Genomic DNA, 22,019 nt, shown 5'->3' with positions numbered 1-22,019 from the left:
CCCGACAGTTTTTAAGTCCCCCGGTCTGAATGACAAGGTAGTGTGCTTGGCTTGCCCGTGAAGCTCTCCTACATGAACTCACGGCCCATGTCCCCATGTCCCGACCTCGTTGCCAGGCACTTCCTAGCTCAGGGGTTTCACACTGGCTCCTCCCTCTGCCTGAAATGCTCTCTACAGACCTTCACAGGCTTCACAGAAGCAGCTCTTAACTTGTCACACTTCAGATATCCTGCATATCAGATATTTACATTATGATTCATAAGAGTTGAAAATTACAGTTATGAAGTAGCAGTGAAAATACTGTATGGCGTGACGCCACAACAGCCTGAGGAGCTGTGTGTTAAGGCTGCAGCGTGAGCAAGGCTGAGGCCCGTTGCTTTAACACCTAACTCCTTTCAGGCTTTTCTTCAAGCATCACCTCAGTGGCGCCTCTTCTGACCTCTCTATTTAAAATTGCAACCAGTTCTTTCTTACATTTCCCTTTTTCTGCAGAAATTTTCCAAAGTACCCTCACGAGCCACACAACGATGCTGCAGCCAACAACAAGCAGCATATATGACAGTTTCCCATAAGATTAATATATCACCTAGGGACATTAGAGTTTTCTTAGTATGTGTTCACACACTCTACAATGTCACACAACAATGAAAAAGCCCAAGACACATTCCTCTGGACATCTCCTCTTCATTATGGGTCATTATGAGTGTCTTCCTGACTTCCTACCAGTGACCCTGATATCCCAAGGGCAGGCTTCCTTGAAGGCAGGGTCCTTTCCTTTTTGATGTTGCATCCCCCAGAACCCAGAACAGTGTCCCATAAGCAGTAAGTCCACCGTAACTCCATGGCACCAACTCAGGGAATCCATCTGCCCTGATGGTGAGTCTTGGGCTGACCATACATTTGCAAGGCCCTCAGAGAAGGGGACAGGACTGCCATGGAAGGTTAGAGGCAAGATACTCCAGAGCCGAGGCTGCAAAGACAAGAGGGATCTGACAGATGAGAAGAGAGGATGGACTGCAACATAGGGGGGAGCAGAAGTAAAGCCCCAGAGGAGAGGCCATGAGGAAGGGCAGCTAGGGAAGTCTCTGTTGCAGCAGAGGCCCCCCTGCATGGAAAGGACAAGAAGGCTGGCAGGGGGACACCGTGGACAGGTGTGAGCTTAGGAAGGGCTTGCCCACTTCAGAGCAGAGGAGTTCAGGCCAAAGCAGGGCAGGAGTAAAGCAAGACACTGTCAGGAAGCTGTCGCAGCGTTTTTCTTGGCACTTAAGTGGGGCTGGGGATGTGGCTCAGCCAGGGACGTACTTCTTAGCATGCACAGAGCCCTAGGTTCAACCTTCAGCACTGCATGAAACCAAGCATGCTAGGCCGTGCCTGTGATCCAAGCACCATGCAGACGGAGGCACGAGAACCCGGTATTTGATGTCTGCACCCTAGGCTAATGTGGTGACGATTTCTGTTAACTTGACTACACCTGGAATTAACAAGAGCCAAGCAGGCACACCTGTGAGAGAGTTTTCTTCATTGATCATTTGAGGAAAGAAGACGCACCCTAAATCCAGGTCACACCTTCTGGTGGCAGCCTATAGGAAAGACACAGAAGAAGGAAGCTTTTGTTTCTTGCCCTCATTCTCACTGGTATTAAAGCCTCCTTCCTTGGGATTCCAACACACCAGCTGAGACATCCAAGCTCATGTACTCAACTATTGGCTTCTCAGACTGTTCCATCAGGAGACATTGTTTAACTGGCCAGATGACACCTTGAAACACATTCTAATCAATCCCACATACATACGTGTGTGTGTGTGTGTTCTGTTTCTCTAGTGAACCCTGACTAGTACAGATTGTGGTATCAGGAGTAGTTTTTCTTTGGTTTTTCGAGACAGGGTTTCTCTGTGTAGCCCTGGCTGTCCTGGAACTTACTCTATACACCAGGCTAGCCTCGAACTCAGAAATCCGCCTGCCTCTGCCTCCCAAGTGCTGGGATTAAAGGTGTGCACCACCACTGACTGGCTTAAAGATGCATTTTTTAAAGAAGTATCTGAAACAAGCCTTCCAATCTGCTAGCAGTTACTGAAACCTCTCTTAGAAGCATGGAGAACAGTAAAGACTCATTTATAAGCCATTTGACAAACTTATCAGGATAAATGCATTTGGCTATCCTGATTCACTTACTGTAAATTTATCGACTTTTGACAATTTATAGAGAAATATGGAACATAATGATGCTGGCTGGTTGTTCTTAGCATCTCTGGATAAGCTGCAAAAGAAAAGAATGAGCTCTACAATAGAATTAACCAACTTCTAGAATCTCAGGACATGGTAATGAAGGAAAACAATGGATTCAGTGATAAAACTGACCAGGTCCAGATGCCCATAAACAGTCTAAAGGTTTTCAAATGTGCACTGAAAGAGAATTTTCTCTCCAGCAGCCATAGAGCTCAAGTTGCAGGAAATCAAACCAAAGCCCTCATAAGATTGGCAGAATTACAGCAAAAATCCAAGTCCCAGCCTAGGAGGGTGTCAGTGGGATGGAGGTGTGTGGGAGGGCCCTCCTGAGGCTGAGAACCTTGAACCTTCAGATTTATCTCACCTGAGGAAGAGGCTGTGAACCCTCAGCTGAAAATACCCCCCACCCCAGTGGGGCAAGTGGAACTGTGACACCAGACAGAAAAACTGATAAGGTCGTGCAGATTAAGGAACCCTGGCAATTCTCATCATTGAGAACAGTAGGTGTTTGAATCTATTCCCAACCTGGTTCCTGTCTTGGAGCACGTGACCACGACACCCCACTAAAAGGGCCTTGACAATTGGTCACATAGCATAGAGCCCAGAGTCCTCCATGCTAATGTAGCATCTAGATGGGCCCCAATTAGCTTCCCTTCCCAGACATTCCCTCCTGCAAAAGGCATTTAACCTCTGATCCACCCTCAGTAAGGGATACACACCCATGTTCCTACCGTGAATAAACAGTTTGGGCAAGCAAGGACTGTCTCTCTCATTAAAAACTGCAGTGGGCGGAGGCCTTTGTTACTGAGCTGTGCCATTTAAGTCTCCCACAGAAGGCCCTTCCAACCCAACTACTCGAGGTTCCTGGCAGCCTCTGGGTGCACAGGAACAGGAGAACCACAGCCTTGGCCCCAGCCTTCGTTGTCTCTCATGCAGAGAGACACTGGCTGGGGCCTCCCTCTTCGACTGCGTTCTGTCTCCCCAGCAGATGTCAGCATGCCCCTAACCCTGATGATGGTATGGAAGAAACTTAGTCTATTGCCTCTGTGTTTTCTCCCCAGCGGTGTCCCAGCACCCCAGCGGTGTCCCAGCACCCCAGCTAAGAGGCTGAACATGAACCCATACACCCCCACCTCTCCACCTGAAACATTGCCTTTTCTGATTTTGCCTGAAGAAATTAACCCTTCATCTTCAGTTAAACCACCAGTGACTTTCCCTGAAAGAAATGCCAGGCAGGACAGTACTGATGTCTCCCAGGGCCCACTCATCGTTGGATCTAAACCTGTGCAACCAGACTCCTAGAAGAGATAGAAGTATAGTCCATGAGGAGGCGCAATATGCTACTCAAGAGTTTGCTGACTTATTAAGCAGAAGTCTGGAGAGCATGTGTGAGAACAGATTGTAAGGTGTGGGATAATAGAGGAAGGAACATAAGCTGGATGTGAAGAGGCTGGACAGATGGCTGAGGGGTTAAAGGTGTTGATGGCTCTTCCAGAGGACCCAAGTTTAACTCCCAGAATCTCATGGCAGCTGACAACTGTAGTTCATACATGTGGCACACAGACATATATGCAAGCAAAACGTCAATTACATAAAATAAATTTTAAAAACTGGATCAGGCTGAGTTTATTGATATGGGACCACTGAGTTAAGATTCTAGGTTTAACATGGAAGCTTGCGCAGTTACAAAAGGCATGATGGCCATCTTTAACCCCAGTACTTGAAAGGACAGAGGCAAGTGGACCTGTAGAGAAAATCTCTCATAGGCATCACCTGTCAATAACAAAGCCAATGAGCTGAGATAGGAAATAGGAGGTGGGACACTGGCAGGAAGAGAGGATTCTGGGAAATAGAAAGAGAATAAAAGGAAATGCAGAGAGAGAGGGAGACTTGGGCAGAGAGTCAAGGAAGACCCGAAGTAAGAGGCGGGCTGGGACTTAAGAGAGGTAACTAACCATGTGGAAGACAGAATAGTTGAATGGGTTAAATAAGTTACAAGCTAGTCAGGGAATGAGCCAAAGCTTATAGCCTAGGCACTTACTAATAGATAATTAGCCTCAGAGTCATCATTCTGAGCAGGGGGTGGGAGGAACAACTGATTTTTTTTTAAAGATTTATTTATCTTTCATTTATATGAGTATACTGCAGCTGTCTTTAGACACACCAGAAGAGCCATTACGGATGGTTGTGAGCCACCATATGATTGCTGGGAATTGAACTCAGGAAAAGCAGTCAGTGCTCTTAACCGCTGAGCCATCTCTCTAGCCCCTGATTATTTTTTTAAACATGGATTGTTGAAAGTTCAGGGTCTACAGAGTGGACAGACAAGAGATACAAAGTGAGACCCTGTCACAGAAAGGAAGGAGGCAAAGGCACTTTGGTAGTTTGGATGAGAACGCTCTCGTGCTTAGTCCCCAGCTGGTGAACTATCTGGGAGTGAGCTCGGAGGTTTCTTTCAAAAGCCCATCAGTCCCAGCATGTCATGTCCTGTGTCCTCTCTCTAAAGAGCATCTCTTGTGTACTGTGTGGAGGCACCATCTGTCAATAAAGATGATGGCCTATTAGCAAAAAGCCAGGAAATAGGAGATGGACATTCCAGTAGAGATGGAACTCTGGGAAGTTAGTCAGGCATGGGGAGATTTACACCCTGACTCACAGGAGATAGACCCAGGAATGGAGGAGAGGTAACCAACCATATGGCACATGCTAGAATAGGATAAATAGGTTATATAAGTTATGAGCTAGTCAGCGAACAGGCCCAAGCTTATGGCCTAGGCATTCATTCATACACAAGAAACCTCTGGGTTGTTATTAGTGAACTAGGGCCTGGGTAGAAAAAAACAAAAACACACAGTCACAAACGGCATCCAGTGTAAAGGCTCTTAGAATCCAAGCTTACAACCGGAGAAGTCCTGGGTGGAAGGCAGGAAAAACGATTCCCAAGCAAATGCAGTTTCCTAGCTGGGCAGGAGGCTACATCCCTTTAAGAGAGAACAAGGGGAGGCAGTAAAGCAGGGACAGCTGGCAGGGAGCCTGAGCCTCAGGCACAATTCTCAAACAGGAAAACTTTCCAGAGCTGGGTGTGGCAGACAGGCTCAGCTCCCAGCTGCTCCTGGTAGGTATGAGGCTCCCGCTCTCACAGAAAAGCAAACAGCTGCTCCAGCTCCAAACCCAGCAAAGGCAGTGCTTGTCTCCATAGACACATGCTGGCCTGAGGAGCCTGTCACCTCGAGGGGTCCAGCATCTGGTGAGCTGCAGCTCCCGAAGCCCCTGGCTGATATCCACTGACTTGTGATGCCAGCTACAAACTCCCGAGAAGGCAGAGGCGCCTCTCCCTGGGGATGAAAAGGCAGGGGCAGGGCTGGTCACAGCATGGGAAGCACAGACTGAGAGAACACACAGAAGAAATCCAAGCATAGCCAAACGTCTAATAAGGTAAAAAAATGTTTGAAATTATGTTTTAATGATAAAGAGGGGAAAAGACTGGGTGTGAAAAAATATAGGCAGGTATAAAGAATTTAAAAATAATAAAAATAAAAGGAATAAGTAAGATAATATCACAGAGCTTTTGGACTCATATATAATGAATGCCATTTTAAATGGCTTAAAGGTAGAAAAAAAAGAGAAAGAGATACCTGACCTAATGAAACTGACAGGTTGCATTTATGGTTGTTATTATTATGCTAGTATTTCTTATCCTAGTCTTAATAATTGTAACAGTTTTACATATCTTCTCAAAAACGGACTCGAGGAATACAAGAAAAGGAGAAATTTGAAAATCGGACACACAGGCCTTAGAAGGCAAATTAGAAAAGATTATAAATAAAAATGAGGCAAATGCTAAGATAGTATAGATACAAGAAAAAGAGAAATATGAAAAATGAAGACAGGCCTGAGAAGAGAAATTAGAAAAAAATTATAAATAGAATTGAGGACAATTACTAAGATAGTCACAGGAAATATAACCAGAGCCTACAATACCACCATATAATGAAAATCAGGAAAGTCAGCCAAAGGTTGTTAGAAAACCAACCTTAGCTCATCCAGTTAGTGTGAGATACCTGCCAACAGACAGTGGCCACCCTCAAGAAGAACTTGGATGGCATCCCATGGATACGCTGGATTTTAAAAAAAAATTTTAAGGAAAGTATCACCAATTATGGTATGCATTCACCATTTGTGAAGTAGATATTAAATTCTTAGGCAATTCAAAATAAAATAATCCCCCACGACTTGGAGAGATAGTGAGCAATATTAGAACCCAGGGTGCAGTTACAATGGTGCTTATGGAGGAGAAAAGAGGCCAGTGAGACGGAATAGAGAAACAGAGACAAAGGTGTCTATCAATGTCTCCCAAAATCAGCAAGCCATGTATGACGAAGCCACGTTGGCCTTATGTCACATGGCAGCTTTAAATGGTGGGACAAGGCTGATGAACGGGAAAAGAACTGGAACCATTCACTCAGATTTACAAGATCCAAAAGAGGCACTCACTGACTGTTCGCAGACTGACTGCAGCTGTAGACAGAGGGCATCAGAGCCACAAGCCGTTTTGAAAATGCTAACTCTGAATTCAAAAGGGTGATCAGGCCCCTCAAAGCAAGACCAGCACGAACAGATTAAAAATACAGTTCATACTGGATCTCATGCATAAGGTACAGCTTTAAGAGAAGCGATCTCTAAAGGTTTTAGGAAAAGCTAAACTAAACTGTCCAATGTTTTCATTTCGACAAGCAAGGTCATTTTAAAAGGGATTGTAAGTATGGCATTCTTTAAAACAATGTTTTTGTTTTGTTCCTAGAGATAAATGCAAAAAGAAGGCCTCAGCCTTCAGGAATACGCAGGTTTAGCAAAGGCTGCCACTGGACTAATGAATGTAGATCAATCAGGGACAAATAAGGTAACCCCGTGTCAGGAAATGCCCCAAGAGACCCTAATATCAAATTCAAGTCAGCCATCTCAGGTCAACAGCAGAGAGACTCATCTTCAGGACAATTAAACAACACTGCTCTGGTTATGGCTGACATTAATAAGGCAGATGTCAAAGTCAGAGTAGCTTCAATAGATAGACTAAAAACCTCAGGAGAGACCAAAAAAAAAAAAAAAAAAAAAAAGTATTTTGGCAAACTACTATAAATGATAAAAGACCAAACTTAAAATTACAGCTAGACAGAATTGAGATTGAATCTTTAGACTTTGAGAAATCTAATACTGACTACAAAAAGATCACTAGATATTTAAAGACCAGATCCACACCTATTTATGAATGGATTAAAACTACTATGGATATTGGATCTAATTTGCACAATTCTGTTATGATTGGAAAGACAACTGCAAACAGTTTGAGATCTTACAATGTCTAATGCTTTGATTGTGGAAGATCAATCATTTCCTAAAAGACTGTAAGCAAACAGTTTCTAAGAACAATATTTTTGCTGGGCAGTGGTGGCGCACGCCTTTAATCCCAGCACTTGGGAGGCAGAAGCAGGCAGATTTCTGAGTTCGAGAGTTCGAGGCCAGCCTGGTCTACAGAGTGAGTTCCAGGACAGCCAGGGCTACACAGAGAAACCCTGTCTCAAAAAAACCAAAAAAAAAAAAAAAACCAATATTTTCTATAATCATAATCCATAGAAAAGGTTTCTTGAGACATGTAAAAGATGCAGAAAAAGTGAACACTGGGCTTATGAAGGTAGATCAACAGGAGGTATCCAGGGCAGTTTCTTACCATCAAAAAAGGCCCAACAGAAAACAATATGTACTATTCATTTCCTGTCAGCCACAAAAAACCTGTTCTGGAGAGCAACTAGAAAACTTAAACCCTAGAGAACAGACAGTGCAGCTCAAAACTGAACTCACCATCTGAGAGACAGGGCAGCTCCAATAAGTAGAACAAAAGATTCTAAAGATACCAAATGTCTGAACAGCTTTGGCCCCATAGACCAGTGTTTGAATGCTTGGCCCACAAAGGGTGGCACTGTTAGGAGGTGTGGCCTTGTTGGAGGAAGTGCATGACCGTGGGGTGGGCTTAGTCTCCAGGTGCTCAAGTTCCACCAGTGTGGAATCAGAACCCTCCTCCTGGCTGCCTGCAGAAGACAGTCTCCTCGTTGCCTTTGGACCAAGATGTAGAAACCTCAGCTCCTCCAGCATCAAGTCTGCCTGCAGGATGCACCATGCTTCCTTCAATGATGATAATGGACTGAACCTCTGAAACTGTAAGCCAGTGCCAATTAAATATATTTCTTTGTAAGAGTTATGTTGGTTATGGTGTCTCTTCACAGCAATAAAACCCTAAGACACCAAAATACAGATATTTTGGCAAACTTTTACAGATTATCAGAGGACAAAACTAAAGGTATTTATAAATAATATTAAAATTAAAGGAACAGTAGACACAAGAACAGATGCTACCATAATCTCAACAAAATCCTGGCCCCAGATTTGGCCTCTTTAAGAGGTAAACATTCACTTTCAGTGAGTTGTAACTACACCAGATAAAACAAAATAGAAATATAAAGGGCCTGAAAGTCAAATAGAAAAATTAAAGCTATATATGTCAGATACAGCCATAAATGTATGAGGGAGAGGTCTGCTGCAGCAATAGAAAGCACAGACTAACATTCCTCCAACTTCAAGGACAAGCTATAAAGTAGGAGAGATTCCTGCTATCAAAGACAGTTACAGTCTGTCCAAACCATCCATAAACCAGACACAACAAAAGTTGGCTCTCAAAATTTATAGGGAGGAACACGGCTAATAGAATAATTATTGGCTTACTAAATAAGATGGCTACTCAGGAGACAGCTCATAGAAATAATCTCTTACTGATAAAAAAAAAAAAAAACCTTAAAGGATAATTGAGTCTTTGTCTTTTCCCAGTACAGAAATAAAGGATATACTCATAAAACAAAAGAGGGATTTGAAATCTCCCAGACATAGATAACATACACTGGATTTTTACAAGGACTGACAAATAGACCAGTAGATATATGCTTTAACTTCAGACTGGAAGAAAGGAAATGTGTTACACTGGAGAAGAGGTTTTGTCTTTGTTTCAACAGGACAAGAAAAGCTACGGATTCCTTCAAAATGAATAAAAATCAGATTTGACCAGGGGGAGACCCCCCTGAAGATCCTGGCTACAGACATGAAAGAAATCAAGACCAACGAAACAAGTAACATGTATTGCTGATCCCTCTATTCGGGAGCAGCTCTGAGACCGGCTGAGAATGAAAATGTCTCCGTCAGGGCTTCAGCTAAGCGTAGCCAATAAATCTTGTTAACTACAGACTCCTCAGGACTTATCATGCCATCCTTTCAAATGGCATAAAAATTGATATTAGTTTGATTATACAATCTAAACTAATTTATAAAAGACAGATGGCTTACCTGCTTGTACAGAGAGCAAAGTAGAAATCATCTTTAGCTGATTTGCATACCATACATTCTAATCATATGTTAATGAAGAAATGTATACTATCTGAGAAAGTTTATACTTTTACAGACACCAATGCAGTTAAAACAACCTTGACAAGATTCGCCCTCAGGGATGCTGGAAAGGATGATAAGATGCTGAGACATATTTTTTTCAGCATTCTGCTTTATCCAACCTCAGACGACCTCAATAGCTGCTTCATCAAAACTTTCTTCAAGGAAAGCTTCAAAGCTGCTGACCCCAGGTGGTCCAGCCTCTCAGACTGTTCCAAGTAGGACATCATTTAAGCCCTGAACTTTCAGGGCACATACAGACTAGACAACAAATGTTAAAGCTAGCTTTTTTTTTCAAAGATTTATTTATTTATTTATTTATTTATTTATTTTATGTATATGAATACACTGGTGCTGTCTTCAGACACACCAGAAGAGGGCAGTGGATCCCATTACAGATGGTTGTGAGCCATCATGTGGTTGCTGGGATTTGAACTCAGGACCTCTAGAAGAGCAGCCAATGCTCTTAACCGCTGAGCCATCTTTTCAGCCCCCTTACAGCTAGCTTTCTTAAGACTGGCTAATATCCCAATTTTCTTTGGGCCTCCAAAAGAAAATTATGCACTCAGACAGCAGGAAGCAATTTTATGAGAACAACGCCCGCATTCCCAAGAAGTGGGGTGGATGCTTTTTGGTTGTTTGTTGGATGATAGATGTTAAAAGGGAGTTTTTTACAAGTTGTTAATGGTCTTGGTCAGGGAGGAAATAAAATAAAAGAGGTTGGAGTCAATGATTTCTTTTTCTCTTTTTCTTTCCTCTAAGGAGAAATAATGGGGAAAGGGGTGAAAAGGAAAGTGGAGGAGAAGGGATGAAAAGAAACAAGGTAGGGAGGAACACAGGAACAGCAGGATAAAAGGGCAGGTTACTGAGTCTGCTTTTAGGCCAATGAACTCCAGCAAGCCAAACATGTTTACATTGGTATGGGATTTGTATAGTGATACAGATTTAAGGTTATATTTTGCTAAAATATACTATGTATATCTATATTTATACATGTATATGTGTGTTATATATATACCATATATTTATATATACATATAACACACATATATATGTATGTATGTATGTATGTATGTGTGTATATATATATGTGTGTATATATATGTATATGCATATATATATATGTTTCAACTTGTTGCAGGTATTGTACCTATGTAATTCTTAAAAATGCAATATTAAGTTCTAGTCCTTTTGAAAGCTGCTATTAGAAACTGTTTAGGAAAAATTTTATTCCTTCTCAAGTCTCTGATGGGGCTGAAGACTAGACAGTTATAGTCTTAAGCTTACATTGTTTAGGATGTGAGAAAATGTTTTAAGGTCTAAGAAGCTATTCTTAGATGGAAAATGACTTATGTGCATAACTCTAACTCCCCAAGACAGGATGGATAATAGAGCACTTTTTCCAAGGTTGCTAAATACAAATGGACTAGACATTGTGAATGTAATTCTTACCTGATCTTTATCAGGACTGTTCTTACCATATATAGTTTCCTGATGTTAGAGAAAGGGCCTTTTATTGAACTAAAAGAGGGAATGCACAGAGAATCTCTTGAGTATTGTGTGGAAGAATCATCTGCCAATGAAAAGCTGATGGCCTAAGCGGTGAGGGTTCTGCTAAAAAGAAAGGACTCCGGGGAGTTAGTCAGGCGTGGGAGATTCCCACCCAGGCTCTGAGGAGACAGACATGAAACTGAGGGGAGGTAACCAACCATGTGGTACACATAGAATAGAATAAACAGGTTGTATGAGTTATGAGCCAGTCAGGGAACAGCCCCAAGCTTATGGCCAAGCCATTTATTCATACATAGAAAGCTTCTTGAGTTGTTATTCAGGAACTGGGGCCCAGGTAGAAAAGACTGCAGTTACACCTCTGCATGCTCCCCCACCTAGCTGTGGATTAGGATGTAGCTCTCAACTACTTCTCCAGCACTATGCCTGCCTGCCACCATGCTCCCCACTATGAAGATAATGGACTAACCCTCTGAAAAGGGAAACAAGACCACAGTTAAATGCTTTCTCTTTTGTAGGAGTTGCCCTGGTCACAGTATCTCTTCACAGCAGTGAAACAGTGTCTAAACAGGTTTCAAATTTTGATTGGTTGGTTGAAGCATCTATCAAAAGATGGCCTACTGAAAGAGTTAGAGATGCCCGATACCCCTTGACTTAGTGTTGATGAAGGGAACTTGTGGTGCTAGAGTAGGTACACCATGTAAACCTAATCCTCCACAGTGTAAAGACACACCCTTCACTAATCCTATAAGACACAAACTGGTGAGGGGGGCACCAGCACATTTGAAGAGTTTTGTTCTTGCCCTTTTCCTTGTGCTAGACCTTAGGGTTGGAGACGCTGCTGCTCAGTGGGTGAATTAAATGCAGTGGGTTTAACTGGGCCCCGAGATAGCAGGGGCCAGGTGGCAGCATTGAATAGCCAGAGACAAAGTGATCGTAGTTATTATAATGGGCACAGGAGAGGTGAAATTTATACCGGCATGATTCACTCAGACCTTTGGTACTGGCTAAGTACTCACGGTGTTTCCAGGCATGAAATAGATAGGAAGCCTACTAGGTTTTTCTTTGACATATACAAGCAGAAAATTTCTCAAACAAATAAAAGAAAGGCTACATTAAATCATGGTCAAGAGGGAATCTCAGCCTATGAACCAATCTCTAGATGAGACAGTTTGCAGACCCAGAACGCCTTGAATGAGGGGGTTGGCCAAGTTCCACTGAAGAAGAACCTTGGTAAGACACCTAAAAGTTTTGCTGTCAGCCTTTCTCCTGTCCTTCCCTATGGTCTTTTAGAAGGGAAACTGTAAACTAGGGGAACTATCAGACTTCCTGGAGTCTATTGGCTACTGTCCTGAATTGACACTGGTTCTGGGAAACCCCTAGAAACATTGTGGCTCGCCAGTTAAAGTCAGGGCTTATGGAGGCCAGGTGATCAATGGAATTTTGTCTGATGTCTGACTCACACAGTAGGTCCTGTGAGTCCCAGAATTTATCCTGTAGCTATTTCCCTAGTCCTAAAATGTATAATTGGGATAGAGATACTTAGAAGTTGGCGGAATTCTCACACTGGTTCCCTGACCCATGGAGTGAGGGCTATTATGGTTGGAAAGGCTAAATGGAAGCCTCTGGAGTTCCCTCTCTACCAGGGAAAATGTGGATCAAAGACAACATTGAATACCAGGGATGATTTCCACCATCAAGGACCTGGAAGATGCAGGGAGAGGGGTCCCAGATCACCTTTTAGCTTCTCCTATCTGCCTATGCAGAAGAAAATTTTGGTAAGAATCTGCTTAACCCAGAAATTTGTGTTTTCTTTCCTAAATTTCTTTACCATACAATGTAACATCAATTGAGGTAATATCAATGGTTCTCATGTTTAAGTTATGACGTCGCCACCTCTTCTAAAATACACAATGAATGTGCATGTTAAAGTTATAGTTATGACCTGGTCATTGTTTTCATTTGGAAATTAAGCATGACATAAGGAGATATGATTGTATGTCAAGCTGAAAAATGGTAGACCTGTGGTTACTCTTGGTGGGCAATTTGACATCTGTGAATTAACTAAAACCCAAGTGGCTGGATACACCTGCAAGGGATTTTTGCTGCTTAGATCATTTGAGGTGGGAAGACCTATCCTAAATCTGGGCCACACCTCTTGGTGGCAGCCTAATAAAAGACATGAAACAAATGTCTTCCTTTCTTGCCCTCACTCTCCCTGGCAAGTCTGCCCCCTCACTAGCATTAAAGCTTACTTCTTTGGGATTCCTGAATATATTGAAGACCACCAGAGACATCCCAGTCTTGTATACTGAACAATTCCTGGATTCTAGAACCCTCTATTGGGAGACAGCCATTGCTGAACTAACTGGACAACAGCTTAGAGGTTGTTCCACTAAATTACCTTTACCTATATTCGGTCAGCTGTGTTCTAGAGAATCCTGACTAACAGAGCTACATCATAACAGGATGGAGACTTAGGACATGCTGGCTCAGGAACCCTCATTCCTGGGGGATGGGGAAAGGGATGGGGACACTGATGGGCACAAGAAATGGAAAGGATAACGAGATAAAAAAATGAAACTAAGGCCATGTGACATCTCAGGGGCTCTGCAACCACTCAGCCATTTGAGTCCAGAGGCTCGGATCAGAATCTGGAGGAAGGAGATTCACTTACGAATAGCTGTAAGGCAGGAAGGTACAGTTTCCACAAAGAAAAAATTAACACAAGGCAATGTGCACTCCAGTGACATGGACCACAGGTACAGTGGAGAAGGGAATATAAGGGGAAGAATCCCAGAAAGAGTGCACGTGGAGACGGAGGGGAGGGCACAGCATGTGTGCATCAGAGATGTGACCACAGAATGAGTGAGCTCCTAGACCAAAGCAGGACTGGAGATGATGGATGTGGAGAAAATAGGAACCAATCCCCTGGGACAATAGCCAAGGCCCGTGACCAGGAGAGGGACAGAAGAGGCAAGACTGACCTTTAGTCCTTTAACGCTACTCAAAAATGGATACCTTCTGCGGGGCCAAACCCTGCCCAGGCTCGCTGATGGGCAGGTCTCTAGTGCCTGCCCAATATCTTCTCTGTATTATGGGATGATGAGAAGAACTGTCATTTATTGAGCTCTTACCGTGCATCCATCAAGGGCTTTCTCCGCATGTAATTCCTCATTTAATTCTTAGACGTTTCACCAGGCTTACATTACTATCATCCCAGTTCACAGATGACAAAACAAGGCAAACGAAAACAAAGAGGTACATCACACTGAGAATGACAGCAGCAGCTAGAGAGAAGGCTCCCAGTATCCACGTGGTGGCTCACAACTGTTTATAACTCCAGGTCCAGGACATGTGGTACCTCTAGCCTCTGAAGGCACCTGCACTTATGCACACATATCCATGTACACACACACACACACACACACACACACACACACACACACACACACACCCTATGCTCAGGGGTTAAGAGCACCTGTTGCTCTTCCAGAGGACCCAAGTTCCATTCTCAGCTAAACTCTGTAACGGCAGTTTCAGAGGCAATGTCGCCATCTTCTGGCCTCCTCTGGCACTGCACACGCATGGTAATAGGCGTACTTGCAGGTGAAACACCCATACACATAAAATAAAAATAAACAAGAAATTGAACATAGACAGTGAAATTCAAACCCAGAACTTGAACCGACAAGCCACACAAGGCACTTCGCAGTTTATAGAGCACTTACATTACTTCATAGTGCCACTGGGGGAATAATGAGATGACACACACCCAGAAAATTGCAGGTCACTACACGTGGCATGCTGACTACTGACCCAACCAGATGTTCACAACCTAAGCCCCAGGAAAGGAATACAATACTTTACATGATAATAGGGTTTTCAAACAAACTAAATTCCAAGTTGGGGGGTGGGGGGTGATCCTGTATACTTAGGCAAGTCAGTATGATCACAGGGAGTCACATGAGCAGCAGGAAGAGACGACGGAATCAGAAAGGCAAAAGGTTAGAGGTTACAGCCGGGTTGAGGAGAGGACAAGCCACAGCTTGAACCCATTCCTGAATGCAGGTAGCTTCTAGAAGCTGGAAAAGCTAAGAAAATAGACTTTCCCTGACAGCCTACCGTAGGCTGCAGACACCTTGACTCTAGCTCAGTGACACTGATTTTGGACTTCTGACCCTTCAGAATGATAACACTAACAAATCTGGGTAGCACTAAGCCAGTCACTTTTGGTCATTTGTTTCTACAGCAAAAGGGACACACACAGTCAGACTTCCTAGTCAGCCCTGGCTCCACTATTACTTCAAGAGGTGCTCGAAGGGTTTAAGTGACGCCTCCCTAAACCTCAGTCTCTCTTTTTGTTAAAAATTAAAACAGGGCTAACTCACCTGATCCTGCTTCTCTGACAAGTAGATTGAGTGCTTGTATGGATGAAGTTTGGGTGGGAGATGGGTGGGGGGGTGGGCGGGGGGGGAGTGGGGAGTGAGGCCTAGTTATTAACCCATTGGTCAAGTGAACTACCTAAGAATCAGAGAGTAGAAATGACCAGCCTAGAGCCACACGTATAGTGACTGAAAAACTCAATAATTCTCCTGCCTCAGCCTCCTGGGTACTGGGATTACAGCCTTGTTTATTTACTCAGTCATCCGTGAAGCGTTTGCTAGGCTGTGTCCCCAGTGTTGAGCTGGCAACAGCTGGGAACCTAGTTCTATCCTTGAGAGGCCTGCAGCCTAAAAGACAGAAATACAGACTCACAGACCCCAGACAGCTTGATAAATGTTAAGACAGAGGGAAGGAGCTTAAAGGTCTGTAGAGATGTCTGTGATGACGCTGGTGGGGCCTAGAATCATGGGAAGGCATCGAGGAGTCGGTAATTACACAAGAGCAAAGGACTCAGCCCAGCAGTGTGGGCCCAGGGCTCCACATGGAGGGGCAGCTCAGCTGGAGACACAATGCTGTAGCTTTCTGAGGGCAGGGAGGGGGCTGGGGGTGTCCTCTGGGCCTGTGTTCCTGTGAGTGAACTGGGGACTGCAATAGCTGCTGTGCCCTGGAGAGGGTGAAGGTCGGTGAAGGGCAAGGCAGGGGTGCAAGGGAGGCGAGGTCCTGGCTCAAGCCCTCACCCCACATGTAATCATGGCTTGAATACAGGTCATCTCAGAGCCTCGGTGATCCCATCTGAGGAATAGAGCATGAGCCAAAACTGTCTCCAAAGACCCTCCCCAGCCTTGACAGGGAAATGACATGACACAAAATTACAAAAGGGTCTTTATTTATAAAAAGCCAAGGGGGCCCCTGGAGCAACAGGACAGGAGGCAGGCAGCTTCTCAGGGGTCAGGGGCATTTGGACAGATGCGCTTGAGTGGGGGGGGCGCCCTCCGAGTCCTCTGTGTCACCCTGGGCTGCCTCAGGGACAGGTGGCACTGGCTCAAAGACAGGGTAAGCTTCAGGGGCCTGAAGAGGAAGGGCGGACAGGTGTGAGCTCCACTCTAACCCTGAGTACAGCCTCCTAGCCTCTGCCTTTTCCACTTTACTCCCCTGGGAACCCAGAGTTTGGCCCAGGACCGAGTAACCAGAATGTAAAGTAAGGCACCAAAAACAATAGCAACACTGTGTGGGGGAAAGAACTTGACTTTTCTGAAAAATCAAGGTAGTCTTTGTAGGGGGAAGGCAAGGCACTCCATGTCTTAGGCTAAGTTTACAGCTCAGGACGTGTGTCTGTGCAGTGCAGGACCCAGGCTCTTGTGCACGCTTAGGAAGTAAAGTACCACCAAGCTGCATTCTGAGCCTAGACTTTTTTTTTTTTTTTAAGTCCTTAGAGGAGCACCAAGATCATTTCAGGCTTTCAGTGGTCTTATACCAGCCATGACCCAGCCCTCAGGGCAGTGTCTGCAATACTCCTCTTTACCCAAGAACCCAACCTCCAGCTAAGACTTCCAGTGGGTTCTAGGTCCGCATCTCCCTCCTGGAGCCTAGAGTGAAGTCTCCCTGCTTCCCTAAAGCTTCCACTCCCACAAGGCCAGAGTGCAGACTCTGGCCTCTCTCACCTCGGCTTCTAGCAATTCTGGAACAGGCTCCTCCTTGGTCAGCTTTGGGGGTTCATCAGTACCGCCTGCAGGTGTACCCCCTGGATCTGTAATAACAAACAAAGAGAGACTTCATCAACAGCTACTCTGTGCTGGGAGAATGGACCAGGGGTAAAAGGAACAGACAGGCACTGGTCACACATGACGACATTATGGGGGCAGAGGGGGATACCAAGTTGCCAAGGAAGGAAGATTCCAGCTGGATCTTGTTAGTAGGGAGTGAGCCAGGAGACAAACAGAGGTAGAGCAGAATTTAGGCAGATAGAAATATATGCTCAGTGACCACAGATTCTAAATCATCTGCAGAATGGAAATATTGTCAGTAATACCACAAGAGGCTGCTGTGTGGACCAAGCGTTTGACATATCCTATGTGCTCAGCAAGTGCCAGCTAGCAGCTTCATTCATTCATTCATTCATTCATTCATTCATTCATTCATCTTTGTGGTAGTAGAGATAGGGCTCAAGGCCTTAGGCATGTCAGACAAGTACCTACCACTGGGATGCATCCCCTGTCCTATCATTTTATATTAGCAAGAGTATCTGGAACAATCTAGGTATGGCCCAGAGGCCCGCGTCATGGTGTTCTTGACAGAGGAACAATCTCAGCAGCAACAGTTTGTAAAGGCCTCAGTGTCAAGCAAAGGAATCCAAGGCCACAGGGAGTCAGTGAGGGGTCTGACACAGGAAAATAGCCATTTCGAACCTGTGCTTTAGGAAAGATGTTCTGCGGCTGAGGGGAGGCCACTAGGGACAGGCTAGGAGGAGGCCAGAGCAGGTACAAGGGAGAACTGAGAGGGCAGAGCCAGAGGCACAGGAGTCAGCCACGCCTGGGAAGCAATACTGGTCAGACAGGGATGGACTATATGGAGACAGAGGAGCTGAAGAGGGCTCAGGCCCAAGGTGCTGGCTCACTGGCTCTGTAAGTCTGGGCATCTTTCTCTGGATGTTGGGCTCCTTGTGTATAAAGAGGAATCATAATATGATCATGGGTCCCATAAAATGACAGTGAAGATTAAATGAGCAAACAAGCAAAACACTGAAGTGCTCAGAGGAACGACTAACAGATAAGTGGTTCTGTTAGCTATTAATCTACTGCTGTTAATCCCTATGATTATCAGAATTATTAATTCCCTGAGCGTCTATTACACATCCACATGAACAAGATCAGTATGGCTGACAGGAGATGGTAACAGAAGACAATGAGCAAGCAAAGAAATAAATCTATATAAAAACCTCAGACGGTGATATGTTCCCTACAGATCTAAGAAGCCAGAGGAGTGAGGCACAGCTGGAGGTAATCTCTGCCAGGGTCAGGGAAGGTTCCCTGAGGGAGGCAGGACAGGGAGAGAGGACATAATATAAAAACAAGGACCAAGGACAGGATGGTGGATTCAGCTCTTGATGAGGAGAGGGCTCCTGAGAGCCACATGGCCCTACCTCTTTCTTGGCCCAGCTGTGGGGGCTGGGTATCTTCTGTAATCACTTCTGGGGGTCCGGTCGGTGATCCAGGACGGCTGGGCTGGGGTGTTCCCCCAGGGCTGGGTTCAGTGCCCTTTTGCAGTGAACCTTCAGAATGGAAACTCTGGTTGCTGTTCTCATCTGCTGACGCAAAAATCAAGTTAGTTGGCCAGAGAGCCCCAGGGGCTTCCTTCAGCAATCTCCAACCTCACTCCAGAATCTCTACATACCATTGAGATCCAGCAGGATGAGGGGGCCACCCCCTCTGGGACTGGTGCCCCTACCGCGTCTCTCCCGGCCACGGGATCTTTCTGCTCCGCCTCCTGTCCGCCGCCTCTCCTGAGGGTTTGAGAAGTAAGGTCAGAGCTAGCTGTCTCGGGAGCTCTTACAAAGCCCCTCAATACGAATAAGGAAACCTAGGCTCGGAGAAGCAAAAGACGCTGCCTCAGGTTGTGTATGCGGAGTTAGGTCTTGAACTTGGAGGAAGTGTGTGTGTGTGTGTGTGTCTGTGTGTGTGTGCTCTTGCCCCCTAATAATGGTTACCATCTGCCTGAGCTCCACATTGGAGGCTCCAAGCCGACTGAAGGTGGAGGCCAAGGTGGGGAGGGAAACTGCTTGAGGTTGCACAGATGCAAGGCCTGTTGGGGGTTGGGCTTGCTCACCTCCTCCTGGGGATCCACCACAGGCACCCACTTGAAGATTCGAAGGGAAGTGTCACCCACAGTCACCCAGCGCTTCTCCCTGTGGGAGTTCAGGAGACTGGGTCAGGGAGGCCCAAGGATGAGCCCCACAGACTGGAGGTCAGGGAAGTGTGCTAGGGTAGGGACAGCTTCGCTAACACGGCACAGAAGCAGAAAGAGCCCTCTAAACCCCAAGGCAAAACATAAACGAATATAACTTGGAGCTGCGGTTTTGTAGACACCTCGGGCACTCAGCAGGGCGCCACCAAGGCCTGGCCAAGGGACTCAGGCAATGAAGACCCGGGGCCAAGCTTGAAAGAGTGTCAAAAGCTTCAGGGGGCGGGGCATAGATGAGGGCTCCCGCTCAGGGAAAGCACCACTCCGAACCACGCTTTGTAGACCTCTGGGAATTGCCAGGGGAAGGGGGCGCCCTGTCGGTGCAGAGCACAGCTGGTGGGCGGGGGCAGCGGGCCAGGAAAGGGCGGACGCATTTGGAGGAGGTGGCTTGGCTGTATCCCTGGCCCGGGGGGCAACGCTCACCATCTCCGGACCTTCTCGATGGTCGCCATCACCTTCTTGATGTCATCTTTGGCCCGGCTCCGGGTCTCGGCCCGCACGGTCCGGCCGGCCATGCTGGCGGGGCTGGGGCCGGGACAGAGCCCGTGGTGGGGCGGCCTGTGGTCCGGCGATCTCAGGCTGCGCGCCAGGCCCCGGCGCCGCTCTTCGGCCTGCCGTCCCTCCGGGAGTTGGCCGCGCCCTCCCTCGCTCCCCAACGCCTCCGCGCGTCCCCGCCTGGCTTCCTGAGACCGCGCCCCGCCCCGGCCTGTCCCCGGAGCGGCCCGGGCGGCGCGGGCGGCTAGAGCCCCGGCCTGGAAGCCCGGCCAGCCCCGCCCCGGCCCGGGCCCGCCCCTCGGGGCGCACGGACGCACAGCGCCCTCTGCCCGCCACGGAGAGGGAGAGCTGGGGGGCAGCTGTGCGGCTGGACGCGCGCGGCCCGAGCGAGGCGGTGCGTTCCGGCCACGTGGGCACAGGGGTGCGCGAGAGGGACTGTCCTGGTGTGCGTCCGCGGCGGGTGGGCGTCCCTGAAATGCTCTGTGTGCGCGTCTGCCCTCTCCAGGCTGTTTGCTTCTACGCTGCCCAACTTAACTTGTTCATTCATTCATTGAACAGTCCCGTAACAGTGCCAAGTACATGCCAGACTTTCCGAGTGAAGAGCAGACCTCCTCAGCCAGAATGGCGGGAGTGAAAAAGACCACGTAGGTGCAACTCGCCATACCTTGAATCAGGGTGTGTAATTGGTAGAGATAATTTGGAAAACTAACAGTCTTCCAGTGAAAAATTTATACCAACCCCGTCTTCTAATTTTCTACTCCCAATCTATCAACACTCAACAGAAGAAGTGTGTCCTGCCTAGTTTTTTGTCAACTAGACACAAGCTAGGGTCATCTGGGATTAGAGAACCTTGGTGGAGAAAACGCCTTCGTCATGTTGCCCTGTAGGTAAGACTGTGGGCCATTTTTCTTGATAATAGTTGATGTGGGACAGCCCAGACTACCGCGGGCAGTGCCACCTCTGGGCGCTCTAAGAAAGCAGGCTGAACAAGCCTTGGGGAGCAAGTCAGAAAGCAGGATTCCTCCAAGGTCTCTGCTTCAGTTCCTGCCCTAACTTCATAACGGACTATAACTGCAAGCTGAAATAAATCCTTTTCTCCATAAGGTGCTTTTGATCATGGTGTTTATTACAGCAATAGAAACCTCACTAGGACAAAATGTGTCTGTATGAACACCAAGATATATATACTGGAAAGTTTGGAACTCTTTTCATAGTAGCACCAACCTGGAAACAACTCAGTAGAATGGAATGGAAAACCAGTTACAACCTGTTTTTACCATGAGCACAGACAAAACAACCAGAACAACCAAAGTCCTGCTAAGCACAAACAGTGGGGATAGGTCTTGGATAAAAGAAGCCAGATGTGACAGCATACATTAGATAATTCTGTATATAAGTTCAGAAAACAAATACATTCATGGTATGTGTGTGTGGGGGGGGGGTTCTGGACAAAGATCACCATTTGGACTACAGAGCAAAAGAAGGAGTTTCCAGGAGCTTGCCACACTGGTCTTTAGTCTGTCAAGATGTACATTTATTACTTGTGTAATTTTTCTTGTGTGTATTATAGTTCAGCTAAAGGTTTACTTAAAATGAATGCTGTCAAGCTTTCTCAGTGAGTAAGGCACTTGCCACAAAGCCTGATAACCTGATCTCAGTAACTGGGACCCATGTGATAGAAGAGGACACCCACTCCTGACAGCTCTCCAACCTACACGCCCCTTACACATCACACATAGGCAAGATAAATGGAGAGGGACTTTGGTTTTTCTTTAAAAAAAAAAAAAAAAAAAAGGCCAGGGATGGTGGCTAACACCTTAATCTCAACACTCAGGAGGCAGAGGCAGGTAGATCTCTACATGCTTGAGGTCAGCCTGGTCCAATAATGAGATTCATAGTAAGACCGCTGGAGATGTGGCTCCGTGATTAAGAGCTTTTTTTTTTTTTTTTTTTTTTTTTTT

General features: G+C 46.0%; 1 protein-coding gene across 2 annotated transcripts in view; it reads right to left on the bottom strand.

The window, feature by feature from the left end:
- Bcl7c (BAF chromatin remodeling complex subunit BCL7C) overlaps positions 1-20,406 on the bottom strand; it is a 44,938-nt gene extending 24,532 nt beyond the window's left edge. Inside the window, exons 1-6 of one of the 2 annotated variants that reach the window (XM_028769432.1) lie at positions 19,987-20,406; positions 19,429-19,507; positions 18,997-19,105; positions 18,746-18,907; positions 17,268-17,353; positions 16,476-16,674 (exon numbers count right to left, since the gene is read on the bottom strand). In XM_028769432.1, the coding sequence (XP_028625265.1) occupies positions 16,555-16,674; positions 17,268-17,353; positions 18,746-18,907; positions 18,997-19,105; positions 19,429-19,507; positions 19,987-20,078 (648 nt within the window). In that variant the 5' untranslated portion in view covers positions 20,079-20,406 and the 3' untranslated portion in view covers positions 16,476-16,554. Of the gene's footprint in view, positions 1-16,475; positions 16,675-17,267; positions 17,354-18,745; positions 18,908-18,996; positions 19,106-19,428; positions 19,508-19,986 lie in introns of those variants that run through there. The other variant, XM_028769431.1, reaches the window with a different exon arrangement.
- Between the last annotated feature and the right edge of the window lie 1,613 nt (positions 20,407-22,019).

This window comes from Grammomys surdaster, unplaced genomic scaffold, assembly GCF_004785775.1.
Source record: "Grammomys surdaster isolate TR1022 unplaced genomic scaffold, NIH_TR_1.0 192, whole genome shotgun sequence".
NCBI classification, from domain to species: Eukaryota; Metazoa; Chordata; class Mammalia; order Rodentia; family Muridae; genus Grammomys; species Grammomys surdaster.
The sequence above is the reverse complement of the archived record's forward strand: the minus strand, read 5'-3'. Positions and strand labels throughout refer to the sequence as shown.